A 22,975-nucleotide genomic window follows, 5' to 3' on the forward strand; every position below is an offset into this window, starting at 1 on the left:
CAGAGTCAATGATTAAGCTGGACTTGCTCAGATAACTTTGTAGCTATTGGCATTTTATTAACTAAATTTTTGATGTATTATAATAACAATTAGATAGAATTGTATCTCATTGAAGTAGAAATAACTGGACAGATTTTCTTGAATATTTCTATAAATCTGGGCATCAGTTGGACAAGTTTATAAGGTGCCTTGAGAGAATATTTGTTCTGAATTGATACCATTTAAACAAACTAAATTTAATCTGTATTTCAATTTGTTAAGTCATATTGACAATAACACAGAGGAGGACCAAAGTGCAAACTGGAGACTCAAATGGACATCAAGAATTTCTTAGCAAAATAGAGAACTTATAAAAATTGAGCCAGGCAGGAAGCAGCAGGGCAAAAGCAACAGAGGATTCAAGAAACAGGATGGCAGATGAGTGAAGTGAAAGGATCCAGTAGAGAACAATGTTCACTGGGGAGCTTAAATAAACTGCGGAGGGAGTGGAAATGTTAAAGGAAGAGGAGTAAATGACAAGTTATTGGTTGCAGCTGGGGAACGCAGCTTGGATGGGCAGGTGAGGCAAAATTTATTAGCTGGGATCGGGACCAAGAAGGGTGAGATTAAGGGAAAAAAAATAGTGAAAGCCAAGAGAAATAAGAAGGGGAATAAGAAAACACATGGACCTAATAAAATAGTAAACAGAAACATTAATGTAAATAAATAAAAACAACATACTAAACACAAGACAAACTGAACTGACACAAGGGATAAACTAAGATGGTGAGAAGTAAGAAAACAATCAATAAAAAAATAAAATAAAATAACACAAACATTGATGAAAGTGAAAGTATACCAACCGTCTATGGATTATGAAAGTTACAGGCTCTTATTATTATTATTATTATTATTATTATTGCCTTACTTATTGACAATTCGGCTTATGAATTCAAATAAAGAAATCCACTTTGAAAACACCAGGCTGCTCATCAGTAGTTGTACTGTATCAGGTCAGTGTTTGTGTCCTTGGCTGTATCTTTGGTTCAGAGTCAAACGGGTCAGCACCGCTGTAACTGACACCGGCTGTAATGTTCACCTTCTGCACCACCATCTGTTGAAACCTCCTCCCGCCTTCCTTCCTGCCCTGTGGCCTCCATCGGCCCGATCCGTCTCCTGAGGTGCCGTCTTCATTATTTACACTCGGGGCCCACGGCAGAGGCCGACTTAACTAATTTCGTCTCCGCCGACTGCCTCTTGTGAGACGCACATGAAGTGGTCGTCACATATTAACCAAACAAATTTGATATATAAACACGGGCACACATGGTAATTACTTGAGCCTTGTTTGTCTCCATCTCTTGTTTGCTCGCTGCTATCTTTACGCTCTGACACAACTTGCACAAACCTGAGAGGTTGTGAAGAAATTTGTGCCAGGAAGCATTTCACAACTCTGACAGTAGAGATAGTCCCTTCATGGTGTATATTTTATGCTAGGCATCTTCATTGAAGAATCAAAGTGAAAGGTAAGGTGGTGTATTTGTTAGACTTGGGGGGCATAAAAAAATAAAACAACAAAGTCCCTTGTTGTCTTTTTAAACATACACATATTGTTTCCCCAAATAATTCTATGTAGACGTATCAAAAAGGTTCTGGCAGTCCAAGTCTCAAATGAATGTTGCTCTATTTTATGTGTTAACATCAATGCAACTTTGATACTTCTGCTCACTTGAGCTTTAGCTCAGTACATTGCAGCCAGTTAAAATCAGCTGTTGAAATGCGTCATTATTTGTCTGCGTTTGGTTTATTTACTAAGTACATTTACAGTGCCTTAAAGGCTTTGGCAAGTTACAAAAACAAACTTCAATATTTTTTTTTATTCATATTTTGTGTGACTAAAACATAGCAGTACATATCTGTAAGAGGATGCAAAAGGATACATTGCTTTTGAAAGTTCAAACGGAAAAAGCAAAACCATTTAGCAGCTCTTCACTCGACTAAAGGTCTAGTGGAAATATTTCCACTAAGGCGTCACTTCAGTATAACATGGTGGTGGCAGTGTGATGCTGTGGATATGTCCCCCCCCCCCACACACACAGCACAGCAGGAAAGTTGGACACAATTAGGAAGATGGATCAAATTAAATTTTGGAGAACCCTGATTAAAAACCTGCTGGAGACAGAAAAAGACTGGAGAGTGGTTTCCAATACAGCAGGATGAGCCCAAAGAAACAGTCAAATCTGAGGTGGAACTGATTAAATCAAAGCACATTAAAATATTAAAGTGGACTAGCCCAAAAACTATGACCGCAATCTTTGCCAATGATTGAAAACCGATGTACACCGAGACTCTCCTTTCAACCTGACTGATCTTAAGGTATTTTGAATGAGCAAAACTGGGAGACACACAAAATCATACTTGCAGCTACAACATGAGCAAAAACTAAGTCAGTAAAGATTTACTCAGTACAAATATGTCAGAAGCAACAGTTTTTAATTGTTAATCATTTGTCAAGTGAAATCCCAATAAATTACATTATTTTTGTGAAAAGGGTTCAATGTGGATTGGCACTTTTACCAGGTTGTGTTGTCGGTAGGCAGGCTTTCCTGTGTAAAGTTTTCAGCTTTTCTTTGTTACATACGTTGGGTTTTTCACAAGACATTCCAGCTTCATATGTAAGTGTACAAAACACACTTAATAAACGTGCCGGCGATTACTGACATAATATGTGCGCTGGGTCTTGCAGGCTTTTCGTCTGGGTTTCTCCCACTGCAGCCACTTTCATGGACTAATGACTTGTGACACACAATCAGCTTCTGTTAAGAAAATGAATAATGTTTATTTGCGACTTAACATCAGCATCCTTAAAGGCTTGTCATCTACGAATGACGGGTTGTTTTCTTTCCGTCTTCGACATGGCATGTTGCTAATGGTTTCATCACCTTGGATACAAAGTAATTTCGAGCACTGATGAGTGAACCAATTTATTTTCAGCAACACTTTAATGTGAAGTAGGAACACTGCAGATTCAACACAAGTCCTTAATTGTAATCTCAGTGTTTCTGTCTTGTCCGAATCGTGAAACGGCTAACTGCAGTTCATCATGACCTGCTGCAGTTCTCAGCTTAAAACTCATTCATGGGGAAAGAAAAACAAAATCTAAAGTTTGTGAAATCACATTTCTTTTTATTGTTTTCGTCTTCAGGTGCAGCAAGATGTTGGGTGCGCAGCCTGTTTACGGAGTAAGGCTCTTGCTGGCCCTGATAATGCTCCATACAGCCGACTCAGGTGAGTACTTATTACCAAGGCTAGACTTTATAGAAAATAGCTTGCATGCTTTTAGATTTTCATTTTGTAGCTTGGCAACAACTGAGCTGCTGAGGTCTGAATGAATCGACTCCATCTCAAAGTTAACTATGTTCAAGGTAAAGAGCTGAACAGTTCAACAAGACAAGGCTGTTTTGTCGTGATTTTCTGTGTGACTTATAGGCTGTTCTTCTAAGTCATTATTAAAAAAAATCCACATTGCTTTAACATTTCCCATAGTAACCAAAGGACTAAATGTTTTAACCCTTCTCTTTCAATATCTAAGTCACCTTCCTGCAAGATATCCTCATCAACTTGTAAGAGATTTAGGGATGTAGTTATGCTTCACAGAGCTCAGCCAGCTGCCGTTGTGTGTAAATAATGAGTGCTAGGAAATCAGCCGACTGCCCAAAGTCTTTTCAAATCCTGTGAAAGTGACATCATCAAAAATGAATCACAGCTTGCTTTAAACCTTGCTGTTGTTTTCCTTTCGAACATAATTATTCATCGTGCAAAGCTGATGAAGAAAATTGCTTTTCAACTCCTTGATTTCATTTCTCTGCCAAATTGCCAAATTGCTTGTTTGTTTATTAGCATAATTAAAGGTCACTCTGGCAAAAACAAAACAGCCAAGCATAAAAAACCCCTCCGAGCATTCAAGGATGATTTACCATAAAGCTAATATTAAAGCTTGAAACACAAATACCTTTGGTGGGATCAAACCCAACCAGCCAGAGGTTTTTAGATCCCTCAGTCACACTGACATCTCCATTTTCTGATTTGCTCCTGTCTAAACTCTTGGCAGACCATCTCTCCGACTTTTGTTTGTAATTACCCCAGCAACTCTAAGAAGAGAATAAAAGCAAGAGATGTAAAGATGCAGAATCATTCTGGTCCACAGAGCTCTTAGATTTATCTTTTCAGCCATGTCTTAGAAATTGAAATGTATTTTAGGCCTGATCAAACCTCAGAGATATTATACCCAATTCCAGTGAGGAAAGCTGATTAAACTTTCTTTTGATTTGTCTAAAAAAAAAAAAAAGCTGAAATTTAGGATGTTAATCATGTAATTATACATCATCAAGTCATTCAAACTTTGGCGAGAGTCTTGACATTTTGCGTGTGTTTGCCTGTCTGTCTGAGTGACCTTTTGAAACCGCTGATGCTGATGAGCGAAGGACAGTGTGGCAGAGGAACAAGGGCCGGGGCATTCGCAGAAAATTGTGTGAAACTGTGAGTCATTAGTCAATCTGCGCCGAGGATCTGGTTCCCCCAGCTGCCTCCCGGTCTGTCTGTTTGGCAGTTTTATCTGTCTATTCCAGGGGGCTCTGCGGGAAATGGAGGGTGGGGAAAGTATTCACATCCGTCAGTCATTCTCCGGCCTTTCTGCACCCTGCCTGCGCACTGCTGATGGATATCTGTGTGTATCTATATGTGTCTCTGCGTATGTAGGGCAGACTTCACGCCCCCGCGCTGCTCCCCGGTGTCCTCGCCGACCGTCTGCTTCGCTCCGCGTCGTAGTTTTTCTGCTCGGTGTTGACTCAGGCCTCAAGTTTGCAGGAACGGAGACAGTGAAAAATCCAATCAGCTTTCCTGCGTGTCTATATGAAGGCGTAAAAACGCCCAATAAACTCTAACTGTTACCCTGATTTACTTTGTATTACCTCTTCCCTTCATGGATTTTGCACTTTTATTTTTCCAGCTAAGCAAAAAGTCACAGGAGGTAAGAGGACCACTGGGAGGGCTGGCATTAAAGTTCACCCCCTGACACCTCGCTTGACAGCACAGAATTGGAAAAAGGGTGGGATGTGAACACAAAGAGCAGATTAAGGCGTGGGGGTGGTAAGCTTTTTGCATGCGTGTGTCTGGGTGTGCGTGTGTATATATATATGCGTTGGTAATACTGTGCTTGCACTTTTAGCGCCACTACTCCATTGCCTGTGTATCATGCTTATAAATTTTAAAATGTTGGGAGCTTGTCACACAAGATAAATGTACTATAACGCCACAGAAGGTGCAAAATTAGTCACGGCAGAAGCTTAAGGGGAGTTTCTGTAAATCCCAGAGTGGCCTGGTCTGAAACGACTCAGATGGGAAGAGAGCTGCTGTGAGAGGGTTAATTTCTGTCTCTGAGAGAGAGAGAGGTGGAGGATTTGAGGGATCTGAGGAATATACCTTGGAGATATTCAGAGATCTCCTCCTATGTGGCTGCGAAGGTTTGTCAGATCAGAAAGAGGAGCCAAAATCTTGGTATCGCAAATGTTAATGTTTTTATATGGCATTTTATATGACGGATCATATTAAAATAACATAAGTTTACAGTAGAAGTAGAAAAGTATGTGCATTCTGCGCCCCATCATTTTGATGACCCGAAATAAAATCCATTTATGGTTTATAAATCCATTTCCTCCAGACATCACCTAATTCTCCAAATCTTCTCTGAAGATCTTAGAGATTTGTAAGGAAACAATAGCTATCATCAGGAAAAAAACAACACATTCTTTCTAAAAGTTGCATACTGCAACTTTAAACATTTAAAGAGCTCTCCTGATACAAATATGAAGACGTAGCAGCCAGTGCAGTCTTTCTTTAACTGTGAAATTTGCAGTAAAGACCGAATGAAAGTCAGTACAGACATAAACAAGCTTTTATAGATTTGCATTGAACTTACATGTTCAAGCCAGCCTTCAAGTTTTCTTAGAAAAGTTTAGTGAAGACGTACATCTACTTTCCTCTGGTTATAAATAGTTTATCTTATGCTTTTTTTTTTTTTTTTTTTTTTCCGTATTGTCTGTGAGTATTTTGCTATACAGTTCAAGTTGTATGATGCTTTGAGTAGCTTAAAATTGTTGTTGTGAAGTTGAAATGTTTTTAAGTTGTAGAGAAATAAAGGCATGTTTTAAAATTATTCAGGGCAAAAAAACAAAAACAAACTCTGAAGAAGCCTCCAGGAGGCAATTAGTGGAAACCTCAGATCCGACCCTCTACAGTCTCTCCAGACATAAGCTTATGAACTGCACTTTTCAAATCTGTTTGCTTATTTATTTATTTATTTATTTTTTGCTTATGTCCAGTGAAGTTGAACTTATATTTACTTTATAAATGTGTATTTCTACCCTTTTTGTACATGTAGCAATAAATCATATTACCACAAAGGTGCTCTGTGAGTGCAACATGTCAAACCCAATTCTGAATTGGAGATATTTTTATCAACCACAACCTGATGGAAATACATCAAGATTTTCCCAAGCAGTACAGGTTTGGAAAGATGAAAGTAGATCATTCACGGGGGTAGAAATGACTCAAAGAAAAACTAGAAATGATGCAATGCAGCATAAGATGTTGGTGAAAAATGCAACAGCAAACGCAGACGTGGAACAGGTGAGAGGACAACTCCTTGAATCTCAAGTAAAGGAAATGAGACGCTACAGAAACTATTTAGGGAGCGGATCTCGTGTGAGAGGATGCCGGCTTTCAGACTTTATTTCTGAACGGGCTTGTTTTCTGCCAGAGAACATGAGCACACAACCAAACACACAGAACTGTTGCTTGAAACAGCCGGTGGTTGGAATCCCTCTTAATGTTTCTATACGCACCTTTAAGATTATGTTCACTTTGTGTTGACGTATGCAGGGCCGGCGATCAGACAAAGCAGAACCGTGTGGTTATTCAATTCATCTGATTTCTCAGAACCTTGTACTTTATACTTGACGTGTGTTTCTTGTGTGTGTTTCCACAGTCTGGTACAAAGCTGTGATTTTTGTGTATATCTGATGATGAACTCGGAGTCACTCCTAGACAAAGAGTTTCACTTCAGCCATTCCTCTTTGAGTACGGAAAGAGGGTTGGCTTCTGATTTGAGAATGAAAAGATTTTCAACATTAAAACTGTAATCGACGACTTATTCTGTGGCAACAATTACACTTATGTAAAGTGTTGTGCCAGTTCTCTCAGGCTAAACTACAGTTTTTAACACCTGTCATTCTAAAAGATTGACAGAGAAGAGGTCCATCAGGACACTGTTTCCAATTGCCACTCTTAAAAGCACGTCTCGGTTGATATTCTTAGATAAAAATCCAGATTTTGTTTAATCCTTGGTGACAAAATCAAAGATAACATCTGCACTGGTATTTTAGTTACCTGTACGATAACCAGAGAGAAAAGCTTAATCTCACAGACTGCATAAATTTGGAAAAACGACCCCGAAAAACTAAATGTTTAGGGCACAAGCCTTTAAAGAGATGCGAGAAGCATACGTTTTCTGTCAATTTCCTACAAAGGGTGCTTAGGTGTTGTTTTATTTGTGCCTCGAAACATAAACAGTCAAAATTAAGTTGGAAGATTTACTCTCTTTGTCCCCACAGACAGCTGAAAGTAGTCACTGGCAATTTAAAGCTTTTTGTAGTTTTTTTTGCCAAGGAACACGAGTTGTGGAAGAAGTTAAAAAGCGATAAAATAACTAGAGTGGTGAAGAAACTCGATTCAAAATGTTAACCAACTTGCACTACATTATACTCCACCCAATGCAAGTGAGTTATAAACTTTGCATTTTCATCTCATTTATCAAAGTAAACAATGAATAATGAGAGAAGCAAAGGCAGGTGAAGAATAGAGAATTTAATTGCAGACAAAAAAAAGAATAGTCATATATTTAATAGTCAAAACAAGATACCCAAGACGGCAAAGAAAACATGGAAAATAAAGTGAGGCAATTTTAAACCAAAGCAAACCACTTGAGATCGGCGAACAAAAGATGCATCAAAATATGACGTGCACAGGAGAAATTCACAGCTTCATACGCGCAAGGGGATAATTGCACATGAGCGAAACATTGAGCGTGCTAATTACAAATCGTGACGAGGTAAAATGGAGAAACAGGATTCAAAATAAACTAACAGAGACAAGAAAAAAAACGGCCTTGCAGTTTAGGGGAATGCACTGGGAAACAAACTCACCTGGCTGGTGTCTGGAAAAGTGGGTTCAAGTAGTTTTGCAATAACTGAAGGCTGCAAACAGAAGTTGGGACATTTGCTCAAATGTTTAGGAACTACTGCATTGTTATTGGTACATATCAAAACTCAGGATTCTTCAGTACATAAATCTGAGCCGTCTAATCAGGAGAGGCGGCTCTGTGGTCGGGATGAACATGAAGTCTGTGGAGACTGTGGTGGAAAAGAGGCCCCATCCTATAAAGGAACCTCTCCAAGTTGAGGGCAGTTCTAGACAATAGCAGCCACCTCTTGTTTTGTCCCTGCAGAGGAACACTCTCATGGACAGATTCCTGTCAGTGGGCTGTTCAACTGAGAGGCTTGGCAACTCCTTTGTGCCACGGCTCATTAGACTCTATAATGGGAGGAGGATGGGTGGGAAACAAGAAAATTAATGTTTCTTTTTTGTCATAGTTTTTTATGTTTTCACTGTGCATTTTTATTGTGTTTGTTAAATAAGGTTTTTAATGCAGTATTTGTATGGATAGTTGTGTCTGTTGTGTCTCATAGTTCCTCCAGATTAATAAAGTCTCACCTAACTTAACCTATTGTTTATGTTAAGTTTCCATTAGAGTCTATACATGCTTCACTACCTTCCCTGTTCCTTTTTTTTCTTTTAGGGAGTGTTAATTAAGGCTTATTTAGAACAACTGAAATCGTTCTGCCTCCCTGTCTGCAGACACACCACAGACCAGTTATGTGTGCGTGATCTAAATGTTAATTTCCATTGAAAAATATTGCAAAAATATGCCCTCAATAATGTTGCATACTGTTATCTTTGGTAGTCAGTGAGGACTTTTCAAATGTGGCTTTTTGGCTTGCAGATAATGATCCACAGCTAAATCTGATTGAACTGTGGAAAACCTGGACTGATTATTTGCTGCATTGTGTCTTAATTCTTTTATAATTCACATAATTTTATTTTACACCTGCTTTCTTTATTTCTTTTGATTTTCTTGTTTTTTGAGAATTCATACTCAGAATTGTGGGGGGGGGTTCACAGAAATCTAAGAAAAAATTTTAATTATAACTTTTTCCATTAGAATTTAGACATGTTTCCTACGAATTTAGATTTTGTTCTTCTTTGAATTTCTCAAAAATTTGTCTTCAGTAACCACTTCAGTCCTTCTTGATATCCCATCCAGCATGTCTCATTTCTGTGAGATTTAATAAGTTGTCTAAAATGTAATCAAAGATGCAGCATCTTTCAAGACAAATATGTAAATATAATTGAATAAAATCTGAATTAATTTGAGCAGCGCAAAAAACTCCCACCACTTCTAAGCAAACTGCCAGCGACAGTCCGGTTGTTTTGTTGTTTCATCTGTCATTTCCTAAGACTTTGATCAACTAATGACAACAAGCTTCTGTCAGACACTTATGTGTCAAAACGTTTGACCTGCAAATCCTTCTGCACAAACACACTCGCTCATACACTCGTAATAAGCTGATGCACAGCCGAAAGGAGCGGATTGGCGGCGGCTGCAGTGGATGCCCTCCATCAGTTTCGGTTGCGCTTCAGTTTGGATGATCAACTCTGCACATTCTGTCTTCCTCTTCAAAAAAAGAAAAAATTTCTGCATGAATTTTGAAAAAACAACCAAAGAGGAAAAAGAATACGGAGAGGGAGGATGTGGAGCGGCGTCTGCAATTGTGTTCCTATTAAAATGAAAATGCCGTTGCCGCCCACCCTGTGTCTGTGTGCAAGTTGGCATCAGACACCCAAAGCCTTTGCAGCTGTTTTTGGTCATTTGCATACATCTACAAAGGGAAGAAAGATGAGGCAATGTAGACAATCACCTTGGTGATCAGGTTTCTCTATCTGCAAGCTGCAGGAGGAATATCTGTCCTCCTCAAAAGACAAGGATATTAAAATACCTCTTATCAGTCTTGGTTTTTTTTCTTTTTGTTGTTTAGATATTCTCTAATGGGTGTATTTACATGATAATCACTCTATATTTCAGTAACAGCTCAAATGACTTATGCATATAAAAAATTAGTAACTGTAGTACGTTATGTGCACTGAATAATTATGTTGCATACTGAATAACATAATTTAATACATAAGGAAAAGAAGTTGGGTAAAGTTAAAGGAAAGTTAAAGAAAATCAAGAAAAATTTTAACATTTTTTGTTCTGAAACTCTGGATCACACCATGAGGCAATACTGCAAGTGATTATTAATAATTTTATGGGATTAAGTTTAAGCAAAAATAATGTGAACATCTTATAACACAACACCTGGTTGTTTTCCCATCACAGTGACATTGCACTCAATCTGGTAAAACCAATCCAGTCTGCTGTCTGCAGTAACTCCCAGAAGTCGAATTTCTTCCACCTAAATAAAAGTTGTGCCGCATACAGACTATATCTAAAGAAACACAGGGAGTATTGTGCCGCACTGGTAGGAGACAGTGCCGAGGTCCGCACAAGTGATTTCCTTCTGCGTATTGAAAAGACTCAGAGAATTCAGAAAGAGTGAAATAATCCAATCAAAACAGAACCGATCCAGAACGGATAGCTAAAGCTTCTGAATGTTTTTGTCAGCACCTTTGAGACAACAGCGTGGAAGTGGGAAGACTATAATTTCCCCATGAACTTCCTGCAACCAGACGGTGCTCGCAAGATTTCAGACATTAGCAGATGCATTCTTTTGTTGTTGTTTAACAAAAATCTAAAGTTAGCACACTTTTGCTGATAGCAAATCAACACAAATCAATTAATTTGTGTTGACTTTTAAATGTGGTATATTTGGGTTGTTATGCATACCTTGTATAGATTTAATGTTGCTTGCCTGATTAGGAATATATTTACAGATGAAAATGTTTTCAGTACATATTCTCTACACTGTGTAGGTGCTTGTTTTATTAAAAAAATAAATCTTTTTCAGAATATTTGTACAGTGAAATTATGTTCCGTTATCTTACTTTCAGAGCCAGGGGGCTTTGCTCACTCAAAATAAAGCATAAAAACAAATATGACACCCGGAGAGATAACCAAACAAAAGGCAACCATGTGAGAGTTGCGCCTCTGACAATGTTTCCAAGTAAAAGCAGATTTTAGACAACTGTGACGTCTTGGTTCGTATTGTTCTATATTTGCCAACGTTGAAAACAAAAAATGTTCACACATTCAATTTTCAGAAGTGAAGAGCAGCAACAGGGAATCTTGCCTGATTGAGAAGAATGCTTCAAGTCTTACCTTGGGTTTCATCTTTGTGAAAGAAGTTTTAACCAGTCCGAATAAACAGAGGATAATAAAATGCTCACCTTAATTAACTTTCCTTTGCAGTAAGCTGAGAGGACATTTTGGTTTCACCAAAAGAGGCAAAATTACCGAAACTATGCTGTGGATATTGGAGGCGTGCTCCAGTTTTGTTTTGTGCAACTCCTACTGGGATGAAATCATATTCTTATAATAGAGTCCTATTTCTATTTTACCTCTTGCAGAACTCGTTTTTAAAGTGGAAATACCAAAACCATTATCAGATGAAAAGTTGCTTGTGTGATCAGGCTCGTCATTGTATGTTTTCCTTCCCAATGCTTTTATTTTCTCCTCTCATTGTGCTTTCAAAAACCCTCTCGCTCTTATTGTTTGTTTTTTCACAGGTCGTCTCACTTGATGGGCTGAGCTCCTCTTGAGTGCTGAATCAGAGGCCATTTCAGAGCACAAATCCTGTTTCACATTGCCAGCCAAAGTAATATAGACCAGCTGGGGTGGGAGTTAGACAAGTAGTGCTTGTCTAAGCGATGCCACTAGGAGAAGCAAAGGAGTGGATATTTATGTGTGTTCATGCGCCTGTGGGGAGAGGACAATGCGATGGGAGGGCTGATGTTAAGCTATCAGGGAAGAAGCACTCAACCTCTTCCAGTGAACAACTGAAAAGGCATAACGGCTGCACGAATGAGCGATGACAATTATTCATGTGCTTTTGTGTGTGTGTGTGTGTGTGTTCGAAGGCACACTGGCCAAAAAGCAATGTGCTGGGATGACACATGATTACTGTACGTTCACACAATCTAATGCTGTCAAATGTGAAAATATATACAAAAACTTCAATATGTTGCTAAAGATTTGTCAAATTTTTGTCAAAAAGTGAAATTTCTTCTGTTTTTGTTTGAGTGTCACATCTAAATGTTTCAGAAAATCAACCAAATTTTAATGTCAGAAAAATATGAGCTGATGAATAAATACATGCGCTCAGGTTATATTACTGATTGCCTGCAGGCCTATGTAAACAATAAATTACTGAGATGAAAGTAGCATAACATGAAGCAGGTTAACAGGGCTCCAAACGCATCAAAGTCACTAACATCCAAAAGGGCGACAGAGTTTCATTTTTAGGACTTTCGGACTCTAGCAAACCAGAGTGAGAGCAATTATTCACAAAAGTATAAAATATGGAAGAGTGGCGAATCATCTTACTCAGTAGCTCACAAAAACAACAGCAACATCTGAGCTGCCGGCCTCACGTCCCTCAGTTAAGGTCAGAGTTCATCATGGTACAATAAGAAAGAGAGCAGGATAAATGCCTTTCACAGGAGAGAAAATAACTAAAGGAACAAAAATGTCCCTTTCACAATTGCAAGAAAATAAATTGACAAGCCCAAGACTTTTTGGAAAACATTCTGTGAACTAATCAGACTTGAGCTCCAGCTCTCCTGGGTCATGCAGAAGGACCAGGATCTGAAGCATACCAGCAAGTTTGCTGGAGAATAGCTTAAAGATTTCAGAGTCTGGGCTTAAATATGTTTGGGAGTGCAGAAGCCTGACCTTAAAATCAATGCTTAAAAACTTACATACTGAGTTAAAGCAATTCCTCAAAGAAGAGAGGGGCTGTCTTTGTTTTCCACAGAAAAACCAAAATGTTTTACAGACCTGTTACACTTTATTTGTCAGGTCTGTAAAACACTTGGTGAAAGATGTTGCTCCCAAAGGTGGAACACCCAGTCACTTGGCTTAGTAGGCAATCACTTTTTTTTTTTATCTTACTTAGACGTAGGTTGGTTTGGATTGTTTTTTTCCCCTGTGATACATATAATCCGTGATGTAAAGTCATGCAGCCTATGGAATCTGTTGAGGAAAGCTGGATCATAAAAACACATTTAAATCTGAAGTGATTCAGCTCCCATTCGTCATCTGAAGTCATTGCTCTGAGTCAATCACTGCAGTCTTTGGTCATCCAGTTGTTGGACATGTACAACCACAGCATACATGCAGCCCTGTAGTTTTCAAGATTCAAAAACAAAAAGAATGGCAATATATATTTGCAAACCTAGAGGAGAAACATGTTCAACAAGTTTAAGATTTTCATTAGACAATATTTATTTACGAAAATAATGTGTGGCTTTCCAAAACAATTTCTCTCTGGTATTATTTAGAAGAACTAAAGCTGCTCCAAACATAAGTTACTTTAACTCAGTGGTTTGTAGGAGATAAGAAATATTTAAGTTTTCAGATGTTCATACAAACAATAAATTTGATTTAAGGATTGTCAGGGAGATGATAACTTGTGAAAAAAATATCGAGAAACAAAAACATGAAAGCATCCATGCCTTCTCTTGCAGTGTTCCCATCATGTGATTTTCTAATGTAAATGTATCTTTTCAACAAGGACAATTGAAAAAGTAAATCTGTCTTGCAAAGATGAAAAGAAAATAGAGAGAGAAAAAAAAGATGAATTGAAACAATGGGTTTTAAAACTGGCATGTTGCCCAAATTGTAGGGAATGAATAGAGAGAAGAGAATAAGCAGGACACGGGGGGCAAAATGACAAAACAGCAGTGTGTCTGTGATTGCTGCAAGTTTACTGTTTAAACAATCTGACATTTAATTACAGACAGGACAGGCTGACCCTGTTGGGAGTAACGCTTTAACATGCATTGAATCAAGTGAGTCTGCAGAAGGACAAATAAATAGTTTGTAGTTGACGGTAGCAATAATGGAAATAGAACAGTGGGCTCTTTTTCTTCATGGTCGTCCACCATCATCTGTGTTTCACTTTTAATCAACAGACTTCATAAATGTTCATCGGCTTCCTTCAAAACTAAATATCCAGACAAAAATTGGTGGTTGGGATTGTTTGTGGTTAGGTCTGGATGACTCACACAACTTTGGTTTCAGCGTTGCGCTGATTTCATTTTGCAAACAACTTTGACACATTTTCACCATGTAACTGCTGAAGAAAAGAATATGATCATTTTACCTCCATCATGCTGCAACATGGGAAAGGTTTGTTCACATTGTTGGTTTCCTATTATAGATTTTTGCATCAACCTGAATCAACTTTAACGCAATTTATTTTGCCTTTCTTTCAGTAGTCGCTCCCTTCTTTATGGAAGTTGACATTTAATGGTTGGACTTTAAATGTGGGACCTCAGCTGTTCTTAGGCCTTCTCAGAACAGCTGCGCTTAAACAGAGATTAAATCACTCAAAGGAGGAGTCTATTTATTATCAATAGTTCAATAGGTAATGCTTTGCTCTAGAATTCAATCAAGGGAATCAGTAGGACGAAAACAAATGTGTGCGACACTTTTTGCAGATTTGCAAAACAAATTTGAAAACTATAAGTACTTTTTAAGTAACTTCAGAATTGGAAGCTAAATTGGTTTGAAATAGAAATAAAATGCATCAAAGTTTGTTTCTTGTTGCACCTTGACATGACGTGACAAATTTGCATGGCAAGGTAAAGATTTGGAATCGTCAAAGAATGAAACAAGGAAAGCCACAGGGAGTTTAAGAAAAATCAAAGAAATGAAAAATCAAAGAAATGAAGACCCGAATTAAAGAAACAATGAAAATTAGAGCAGCACACGCCTCTCTTTGCCTCTAAAACAATTGGAAAACTAAGAAAAGAAAAACAAAGTTTCCCCTTTGCTGTAAAGAAGGGTAGAAGTTATGACAGACAGCTTCTGCTCCAACACCACTCCTGTGAGAATAACCCAGCTGTCAGAGATGTTAACTGGGATGTAAAAAAGACGGAGCGAGGCAAACACGGTGAGGGCCGCTGTCACAATGAGACTGTCTGATGAGGGGCTCAAAGCCAGGGAGATTGTGACAGCAAGTATCTGGGATGCCTTATTTTTTGACAGATTCACGATTGAATTTGAATTATTTTGACCGTGAAGAACAACAACAGAAAGCTGGATCCCTTTTCTGTGGAACAAGTATAGATTTAACCATTTGCCAGCTGACTGCAAAGGACAATGAAAGGGTGTGATTTTGTTGATTCTGGACGGATGTTGAAATTCACTTTCGATTCCATTTATGTGTGCAGCACCATTTCTCAACAAATCATGTCTGAAGGGTCTTTACGACACAGACCCAGTTTTTGTTCTGATATTTATTCAATGTGACAATATAATTTCATGAGAGACCAGTGGAATGTTTTTAAATGAACATATAACCCTAAGGTTATTTATTAAAATAATAAAAAAAAGATTGCTACAGAACTCTGCTCTAATGAAAACAGAAATTAGTTGTTTCAATTCAGCTGTTCAGGATCTGCTGTTTAGAATATTTTGGCTCATTTCTTCATTTTTGCTTGTTTCTTTTTGCGGTCCTTTTATTTCCTTTTGTCTCTCTGGGCCAAAAAGAATTGCCAGCTGTGGCTCATTGAGACGTTGCCTGCCTGGGGAGTGTGAACTCAGCCTGGAGGGCTGCTGGATGTTTGGAACAAATTCAGGCAACCTGCAAAGTTGTTGTAGAAAGACGCAATGAAAGCATCACCATGTCGAAGTTATACATTCCCTCAAAATCTGAAACCTGTTCTGAGATTTTCTTACTTTTCTTTTTTTTATACTTTGCTGTATTTTGAATGTTTGTTTTTGTGCTTGACTCTGTTGACTTCTCTTTAAAATAGCCAATATAAATAGAGTCAAACTGAAAATGCCGCTACATTTAAGGTCAGAGAGTATCTAACGTATGCAACAACTAAAATGTCATTTATTAGACCTCAACAAAACTTGATAAAATAAGGATAATGTTAGCATTTTCATCCTGTTACATCTTTAGTCTGCAGCAGCTGTTGAAACAGGTGTTTTGAGATTCATCCACCGAAACTAAATTGTCTACCTGAGGTTGACCAAGCTACAACAGACAGCACTTTAATCAATTTGTAACTTTGGGATCATCTGAGCAGTGTGTCAGTCTGCAAGTGAGGATTTTACCAAAGCGCTCTGCTGAGTGACACGTCTGCCTCTAGCAGCGTGGCTAACAACTTGGTCAGCCGATTCAACATGCATTTACCGCCATTGGGGTTCATGGAGACTTAATTTAGAGAAAGTGCCTTTTTTTATGTTGCTCTTAAGTGTAACAGGAAAGAGAACAGAAAAAAATAAGGGAGCAAAAAAAAGAAGAAAAGAATCAGTGTGTGTGTGTTGGATATATACAAGCACATATGGATCAGAGGTTAGATGCGATTTTCTAAGGTGTTCACCTCTGCAATGCAAATGATGCAACTCAAATGATGCAACTCTTTTATTTCAAACAAGGCATTAGAGGATTTGGATAATGTATCATATGTGTTGTAAAAGCAAATATCAGACAAATATCTTGTTAATAGTTATATTATGACTAACACCTTTTTCTTGGAGGCAATGCTTTAAATGGCAAGGAGGTGTTTGGTATTGATTTTGTGATGCATATTCAAGGGGTTATCAAGCATGTTTGACATTTTCCCTATTCACTGACTTATTCTGTCAGCTGCAACAATAATGCTCTGCTAGATCACTGACAATCGTCAAAGACATTCAACGAGTTTCTGACTATTTTGCTTTCACTCCACAAACAGGAGGCTCATAATGGAACTAAAGAAACTGGAAGGAAATCACAGGTTTTGGCCACGGGAATCAATTAACGGAAACCTTTTCAGAGTAATCAGGAATAGCATTCAGTGGTCACATTTACAAGAGCAAATTGATTAATCTCACTACTTCTCTCTTCCCTTTTACCTCTGCTCTCCTCAGGTTTAACCAGTGCTGACACTATGGTGAATATGCGGAAGGTGACTCATCAGACCATTACAGAGGAGCTGTCCAAGACGGTGCTGCTCCCTTGCCTCTTCACCCTTCGCCCTGGTGCCAGCTCCTTCTCCGAGCCCCCCAGGATCAAATGGACCAAGGTTTGGGGTCAGAGAGGCTCCGACGGCCTGCAGAAGGAGCAGTCGGTCCTGGTGGCCAAAGACAATGTGGTCAAGGTATAGCAGTGACCATCAAATATGAATAACTTTGCTGGATTTTCACTGTCTTGCTCCACTGTTATCATCGTCTCTTCTTTTTTTATTCACTCTTTAGGTGAAAAAGGCCTTCCAGGGTCGTGTGTCACTGCCCGGGTACAGTAAGGACCGCTACAATGCCAGCCTTGCACTGACTGGGTTGCGGTCCAGCGACTCTGGACTTTATCGCTGTGAAGTTGTGGTGGGGATCAACGATGAGCAGGACACCGTTCCACTGGAGGTCACAGGTAAACAAAGCGTTACCTATATTTGAACAGTTGTTTGTAGATTGCTGTGATCAAGAGGTTGAAATAAACAGAAAATACAATAGCAAACTTTTATGAAATTGCTCTTTTCACACTGATCAGATCTAAGGGAAACACAAAAAAAGTAAATTTCTGTTTTGACCTATAAAACTGGACTCGAACTGGACATGTGGTTCTCAAAAAGTGCTTTGAGAGACATTTGTTCCAATTTGGCACTGATATAATAAATTGAACAAAATTTATCATAAGAGGAAAGAATTTTAAAAATCATGACAAAAAAATATGAGAAGCTTGTGGTTCTAGTCCAAGACTTTTCCAGGATTTGTGAAACTGCATGTAATTGTGACTATATATTTATTTTTTTGTACTTGTACAACAGTAAATTGTTTTTGGTGACACCATTTGAACAGAACAAGACTGTGTCATAAAAAAGTACAAGATCAAAGTCTTAAGGCTCATACCAGCTTCACTGTCATTTTCACTCACTTATAATTTAATCAATTAAGCAAATTCTCCATGTATTTAACTCTAGTTTCTTCTCTGTCTATTGACTTTTCTTAAAATAACTTTGTACACATAATATCAAAATGACTAGCTCGTACTAATATCAAACACAAAGAGCATTAGATTACAGAATATGCTCAAACTTGAGTTTATTCTTAAGCCAAAAATCAAAATGTTTGTAAAAGCTATGAATAAAAGGAATAATCAATTCTGTATCCTTGAGCCTAACAGTTCAACATCTTGCCAGGACTAAAAGGCTCTCTGAGCCTCCATTTGCTGCTGTTTGTAAGATTTTGCTTTCAAAATTAATTAGATGTCTCACATACAGCAGCTTGATCGATAGGACTGCCTTCAACAAGAGACAGGGTGCTGATTTACGGCAGCTGTAATTTCTTTGGATATTTATAATTGTTTAATTGATTAATCATAATTAGTCATCAACCCAGATACTCAGAGAGGATCAGTGAGGACTTTGCACAGCAAAGTCCTCACTGATTCCTGTATAAACGCTACCTCATTTTAAAGTACCTTTTTTGTTCAAAGTAAAATTTTTGCACTTGCATCGACTTGGGCTGTGTTTATATAAGATCACTGTCTGGGAACAGTGAGAACTTTTGGATGATGATTGGAGAAACATTCCGTGTTTAAACAAGACCACCTTGCGTCAGCTGCAGTTGTCATGCCAGGCCACTATATGGCGCTGTGATTTCAGCAAGTTATCGAAACGTGCGTGGATGTTTTACCCTTAGCTTCCACTTCATTTAGAAAACGCTCCTGCAAGCCAAGTACTCGTATAACTCACAATCGCTCATCAGATTTTGTGCTAAACTGAACACATTAAGTAGCACACAAAGCACAATGCTACCAGTCATTGTTTTTGTTATTATCCACCCAGGCATGTGAAACAAATCCAGTGTCTGTGCGTTATGCGCATGTAAACTTTCACATCTGTGGATAATCTCACAACTCCACAGACTGTGTTCACAAAAAGGTTCCGTCTGACACCAGGTTTCAAAAGTGCCAGCATTAGAGACTCAATCGTTTTGTTTTCTCTTACGTCATAGATTGATTTGACAATAAGGTCATTTGGTGGGTTAGTTTCTTGGGGATGCTGTGCTTGTTGGGCTTGATAGTATTATTTGTGTTTTGACTTGGTTCCTGAAAAACTAAAATTCTTCTCAATTCTCGTTTATTGGGAATTTCAGCTGTTACACACAGAGGTTTACTCTTCCTGCTGTGTTAAGTTTGAGATTGATATATTTTTGCTAATCAAACTGCAAATAATAGCGAAAATTTCTATAAAATTTCTGCAGGGTGAGTATTTGGGGGAAACATGGTGGAAATGTGGCTAATTATTTTTCAGCATAATTCTCAAAGTATTCCTAGATGGGGGAGGTTTTGCTCTTTTTTGTTTTTCTCAGTTTTGTTTCAGCCGCTGCTGATAACAAATACTCTCCTCATGTCTCAAAGCAGTACGATTCATCGCAGTTTTATTTGGAAAAGAAACACGCACAATAAAGCGATGACATGTCCAATGCAATGTGAGGTATTGTTTGTGTTCGGTCGCACGGCTTTCAGCTGGACAACACAAGCGTCAGATGTCTCATCATTAACTTTTTCACTGAAAATCAGCTCTGTGTAAACAGAGCCTTAGTTTTATTATGGCTACACTAAATAAAGAGTTGGCTCCAATGTTGGGTTTATTAAAATACCAGTTTGAGGTATAAAATCTTCAATTAACATTAGATTTTCAAAAGTACAGAGACCCTCTTCCAAATTATTGAATTCGGTTGTTCTCATCACTTCCATGGCCACAGATGTACAAAGGCATGCAGACTGCTCTTATCGCTGCAAGGGGGATTCAAATCTTTAAGCTCTTTAATCCTAAGTGTCAAGACTGGAATTTTATTAAAGTTCATTAATATATAAAGTCAGGTGTTCAGACCTTTGGGAACACAGTGGACCTCTGCCTATTTGCAGTTCAGTATTCATGAATTCATGGATTTTTTTGTGGAATGAATTTTAACTGTTTCTATTATAATCTATTAACAGTTCATTAGCTTCTGTGCTTCCTAAACCATGCAATCACCACGTGTGCACTGGATTTTGTGTGATTATCTCAACATCTGGCATTCTGTGTAATCCTGGAACAATTTTCAGCATATTTTCTCAGCAGTTGTCTGTGACGAGTATTTGAAACCACTGAGTATTTCCTGAGGAAATTTGATTTCATCTGTAGAAAACATTCCTTATCAAAAGCTCTGCTGCATTCGGTGGCTGTGTTAACACTTTGTCTTCCACATCTGCAACTATGAATACTAATAACTTTGTTTTCCATGTCATGTTAAGGCAGCCTTTGCAGCTGTTCGCTGTCCCTGTCATGAAGAAGGGAAATGGTGAAAGGCCCTTGGAAACATTAAACATTATCCCACCGAGTTATTTAAGTACTACTAGTTCTTCACCTTTAGCTTTGTATGTTTCGTTGGTGACAAATTACCTAATAATAGCTGGGAGAGTTTCAAAGACTTTGCTAAGGTGTTGTAGCTATAAAGCTGTCGCCACATTATGTCCAGTTCTCTCACATTTAGGTTTAATGGCAAGTTTCTATAATCACCAGAGCAACCGCACACCTTGGAGCAAACTTTGCTTGCATAAAAATAGCCAACATCAGCTCTAAATGCAGTGACCTTATTATTTTTGAGAGGCGCAGCATGCTACACTAGCCACTGTTTTAAGTAACACAAACATCATTTTCTCCTTGTCTGTAAATTACTCTTAAGGGAATATTTGCAACTACAATACAGCAAAATCAGGCAACTGTGTCTTATCTGTTTTTTATTTCTCGAGGTTTTGTCTGACGGATATAGAGCTGAAAATGAAGCAGCGTCTTCATTAGCCCTAATATGATGCTTCTGAGAGCCTGTGTCCTGCAACTCTTGGCCAATCAATGCCACTCGTTCAGAATGAAGCCGTTTATGAAGCCAGTGAGGAGCAACTGTCTCTGCCGTTTAGTCTTTATTGGCAAGTCCTGCGACGTGACGTGACCTTCTCCCTAATTCTGTTCAGGTATCAAATTGGTCATTTGCAAATATTGATACTGCTCGGCTAGTTCATTACATAATACTCCATACCACTCATTTCACTCTCAGAACTGGGCTTTATTTTTTAATCTCCACTTTCTTCATTCTATCGCTCTCTGATTGCCTCTGTCCTCTTTGCTTCTAGTGCCATGTTTGCTTTTCCCATGTCCTGATGGGCTAAACCGTCGTGTTTCTCGGCTGCAGCCCAACAGCTACATGAATAGCGCTAACATATGACATCATGTCACAGACTGAGATGGTGTGTCAGCCCTGAAAAAAGCAATTGTGATTACTTATTCATATATTTGCTTTACAAGACTTATCCATTTTAGATTTGTAAGTGGCTACATGCAACTAACATAAGTCAAGAGGCAGAGATTATGTAATTCAGAAATGTTTTCTGAATATATTTGTACTATGCTCCATAATAGTTTGAGCCGCTTTAAATACAACTCTAAAATTTATCAAGAAATTTTGTTTGCTGCGTGTGCTTTTACTGCTTCCACAAATTAATATAGTTTTTTTTTGTGTAACAATGACAGAAAGAGTTTGTCTAGTACGCTGCACCCTGCCAGGGGGCCAAGAGTACCAGCTACTCGCCATGCAAAAATGAGGGCATCATTCAGTCACATATGGTGCCTCTCTGCTTTTTGCCCTAGAGACCGTGTGAGGATGTGCAAAGATGCTGAGGGTAAAAATAGTCATAAGGTGCTGGGCATTCAACGGTCCTGGAGACCAGGACAGGGTTTCCTCTTACTTAGAGGAAAGGTATTTGTCTCCTCCTGCATCCATATTAATGAGTTAACGAGCATCTCTGTTTGGACAAAGTCCCACAGCCTCAAATCAAAGGAATGGAGGATGAAAATAAGGGCAAGAAAAAATGGAGACATTTCAGAGGGTTTATGCTCCATATAGCTCAGAGAAGGAGAATGACCGAAAAGCCAGATAGTCTGCAGAGACCGAGGAGAATTCTGTTTGCATCTTATGTTCAAAACACTGGTGCCAGCTTTTTCACACTAAAGCCTGAACTGTTTTTCTTATACTTAAATTGCCTCTTTGGCATCCGTCTAACAAGGAATCTCTCACTTTCCCAGACAAAGTCATAGAGGATAAAAGAGGCAGAAGCACACAGGCTTGCATGCCACTGGATGGTCCTCAGGGGCGCGTGAATGTCAGGCAGAGATTGGTAGACGGACATGTGGACCTTTCACAGTTCAGCTAAGCTAGTTTCTTCTAGTCAATTTCATTTTCTCACCACCCTTTTTCAGCATTCGTGTGTACCCTGAAGCCTTGGTTCACAAACTGTGGTGCAAGCTCTGATGATAGTACTCTGACTGCTTGCTCTCATTCTTACTACAATTTAACAGTGTCATAGTTTTAAGAAAAAGTAATCACCTTATGTTATCTTTTTTTTAAAGAACAGTTTGCCAATCAGCTTACACTTTCATAACAGTCATTATAAGACGGACATTAACTAAAATGTGCACCCATGTCTTAGAAAATATATGTCTAAATGAAATAACTAACTTAGACTATAAGCTGTAAGTAATGTAAAGAAATCAACATATGATTTCTGTGGTGGGAGCTTCCACCACAGAAATCATACCTTGTTTATCATGAAATAACTCATGTTGATTT

The 22,975-nt window shown here is 38.5% G+C and overlaps 1 protein-coding gene across 2 annotated transcripts in view; it reads left to right on the top strand.

The window, feature by feature from the left end:
• The window catches only part of ncanb (neurocan b), a 150,150-nt gene that overhangs the window by 31,466 nt on the left and 95,709 nt on the right, over positions 1–22,975 (top strand). For both annotated transcript variants that reach the window (XM_055053145.1, XM_055053155.1), the window contains exons 2-4: positions 3,185–3,267; positions 17,240–17,469; positions 17,567–17,735. In XM_055053145.1, coding sequence (XP_054909120.1) covers positions 3,195–3,267; positions 17,240–17,469; positions 17,567–17,735 — 472 coding nt within the window. In that variant the 5' untranslated portion in view covers positions 3,185–3,194. The remainder of the gene's footprint in view (positions 1–3,184; positions 3,268–17,239; positions 17,470–17,566; positions 17,736–22,975) is intronic.

This window comes from Poeciliopsis prolifica, unplaced genomic scaffold, assembly GCF_027474105.1.
Source record: "Poeciliopsis prolifica strain line A6 unplaced genomic scaffold, Auburn_PproV2 SCAFFOLD002, whole genome shotgun sequence".
NCBI lineage: Eukaryota > Metazoa > Chordata > Actinopteri > Cyprinodontiformes > Poeciliidae > Poeciliopsis > Poeciliopsis prolifica.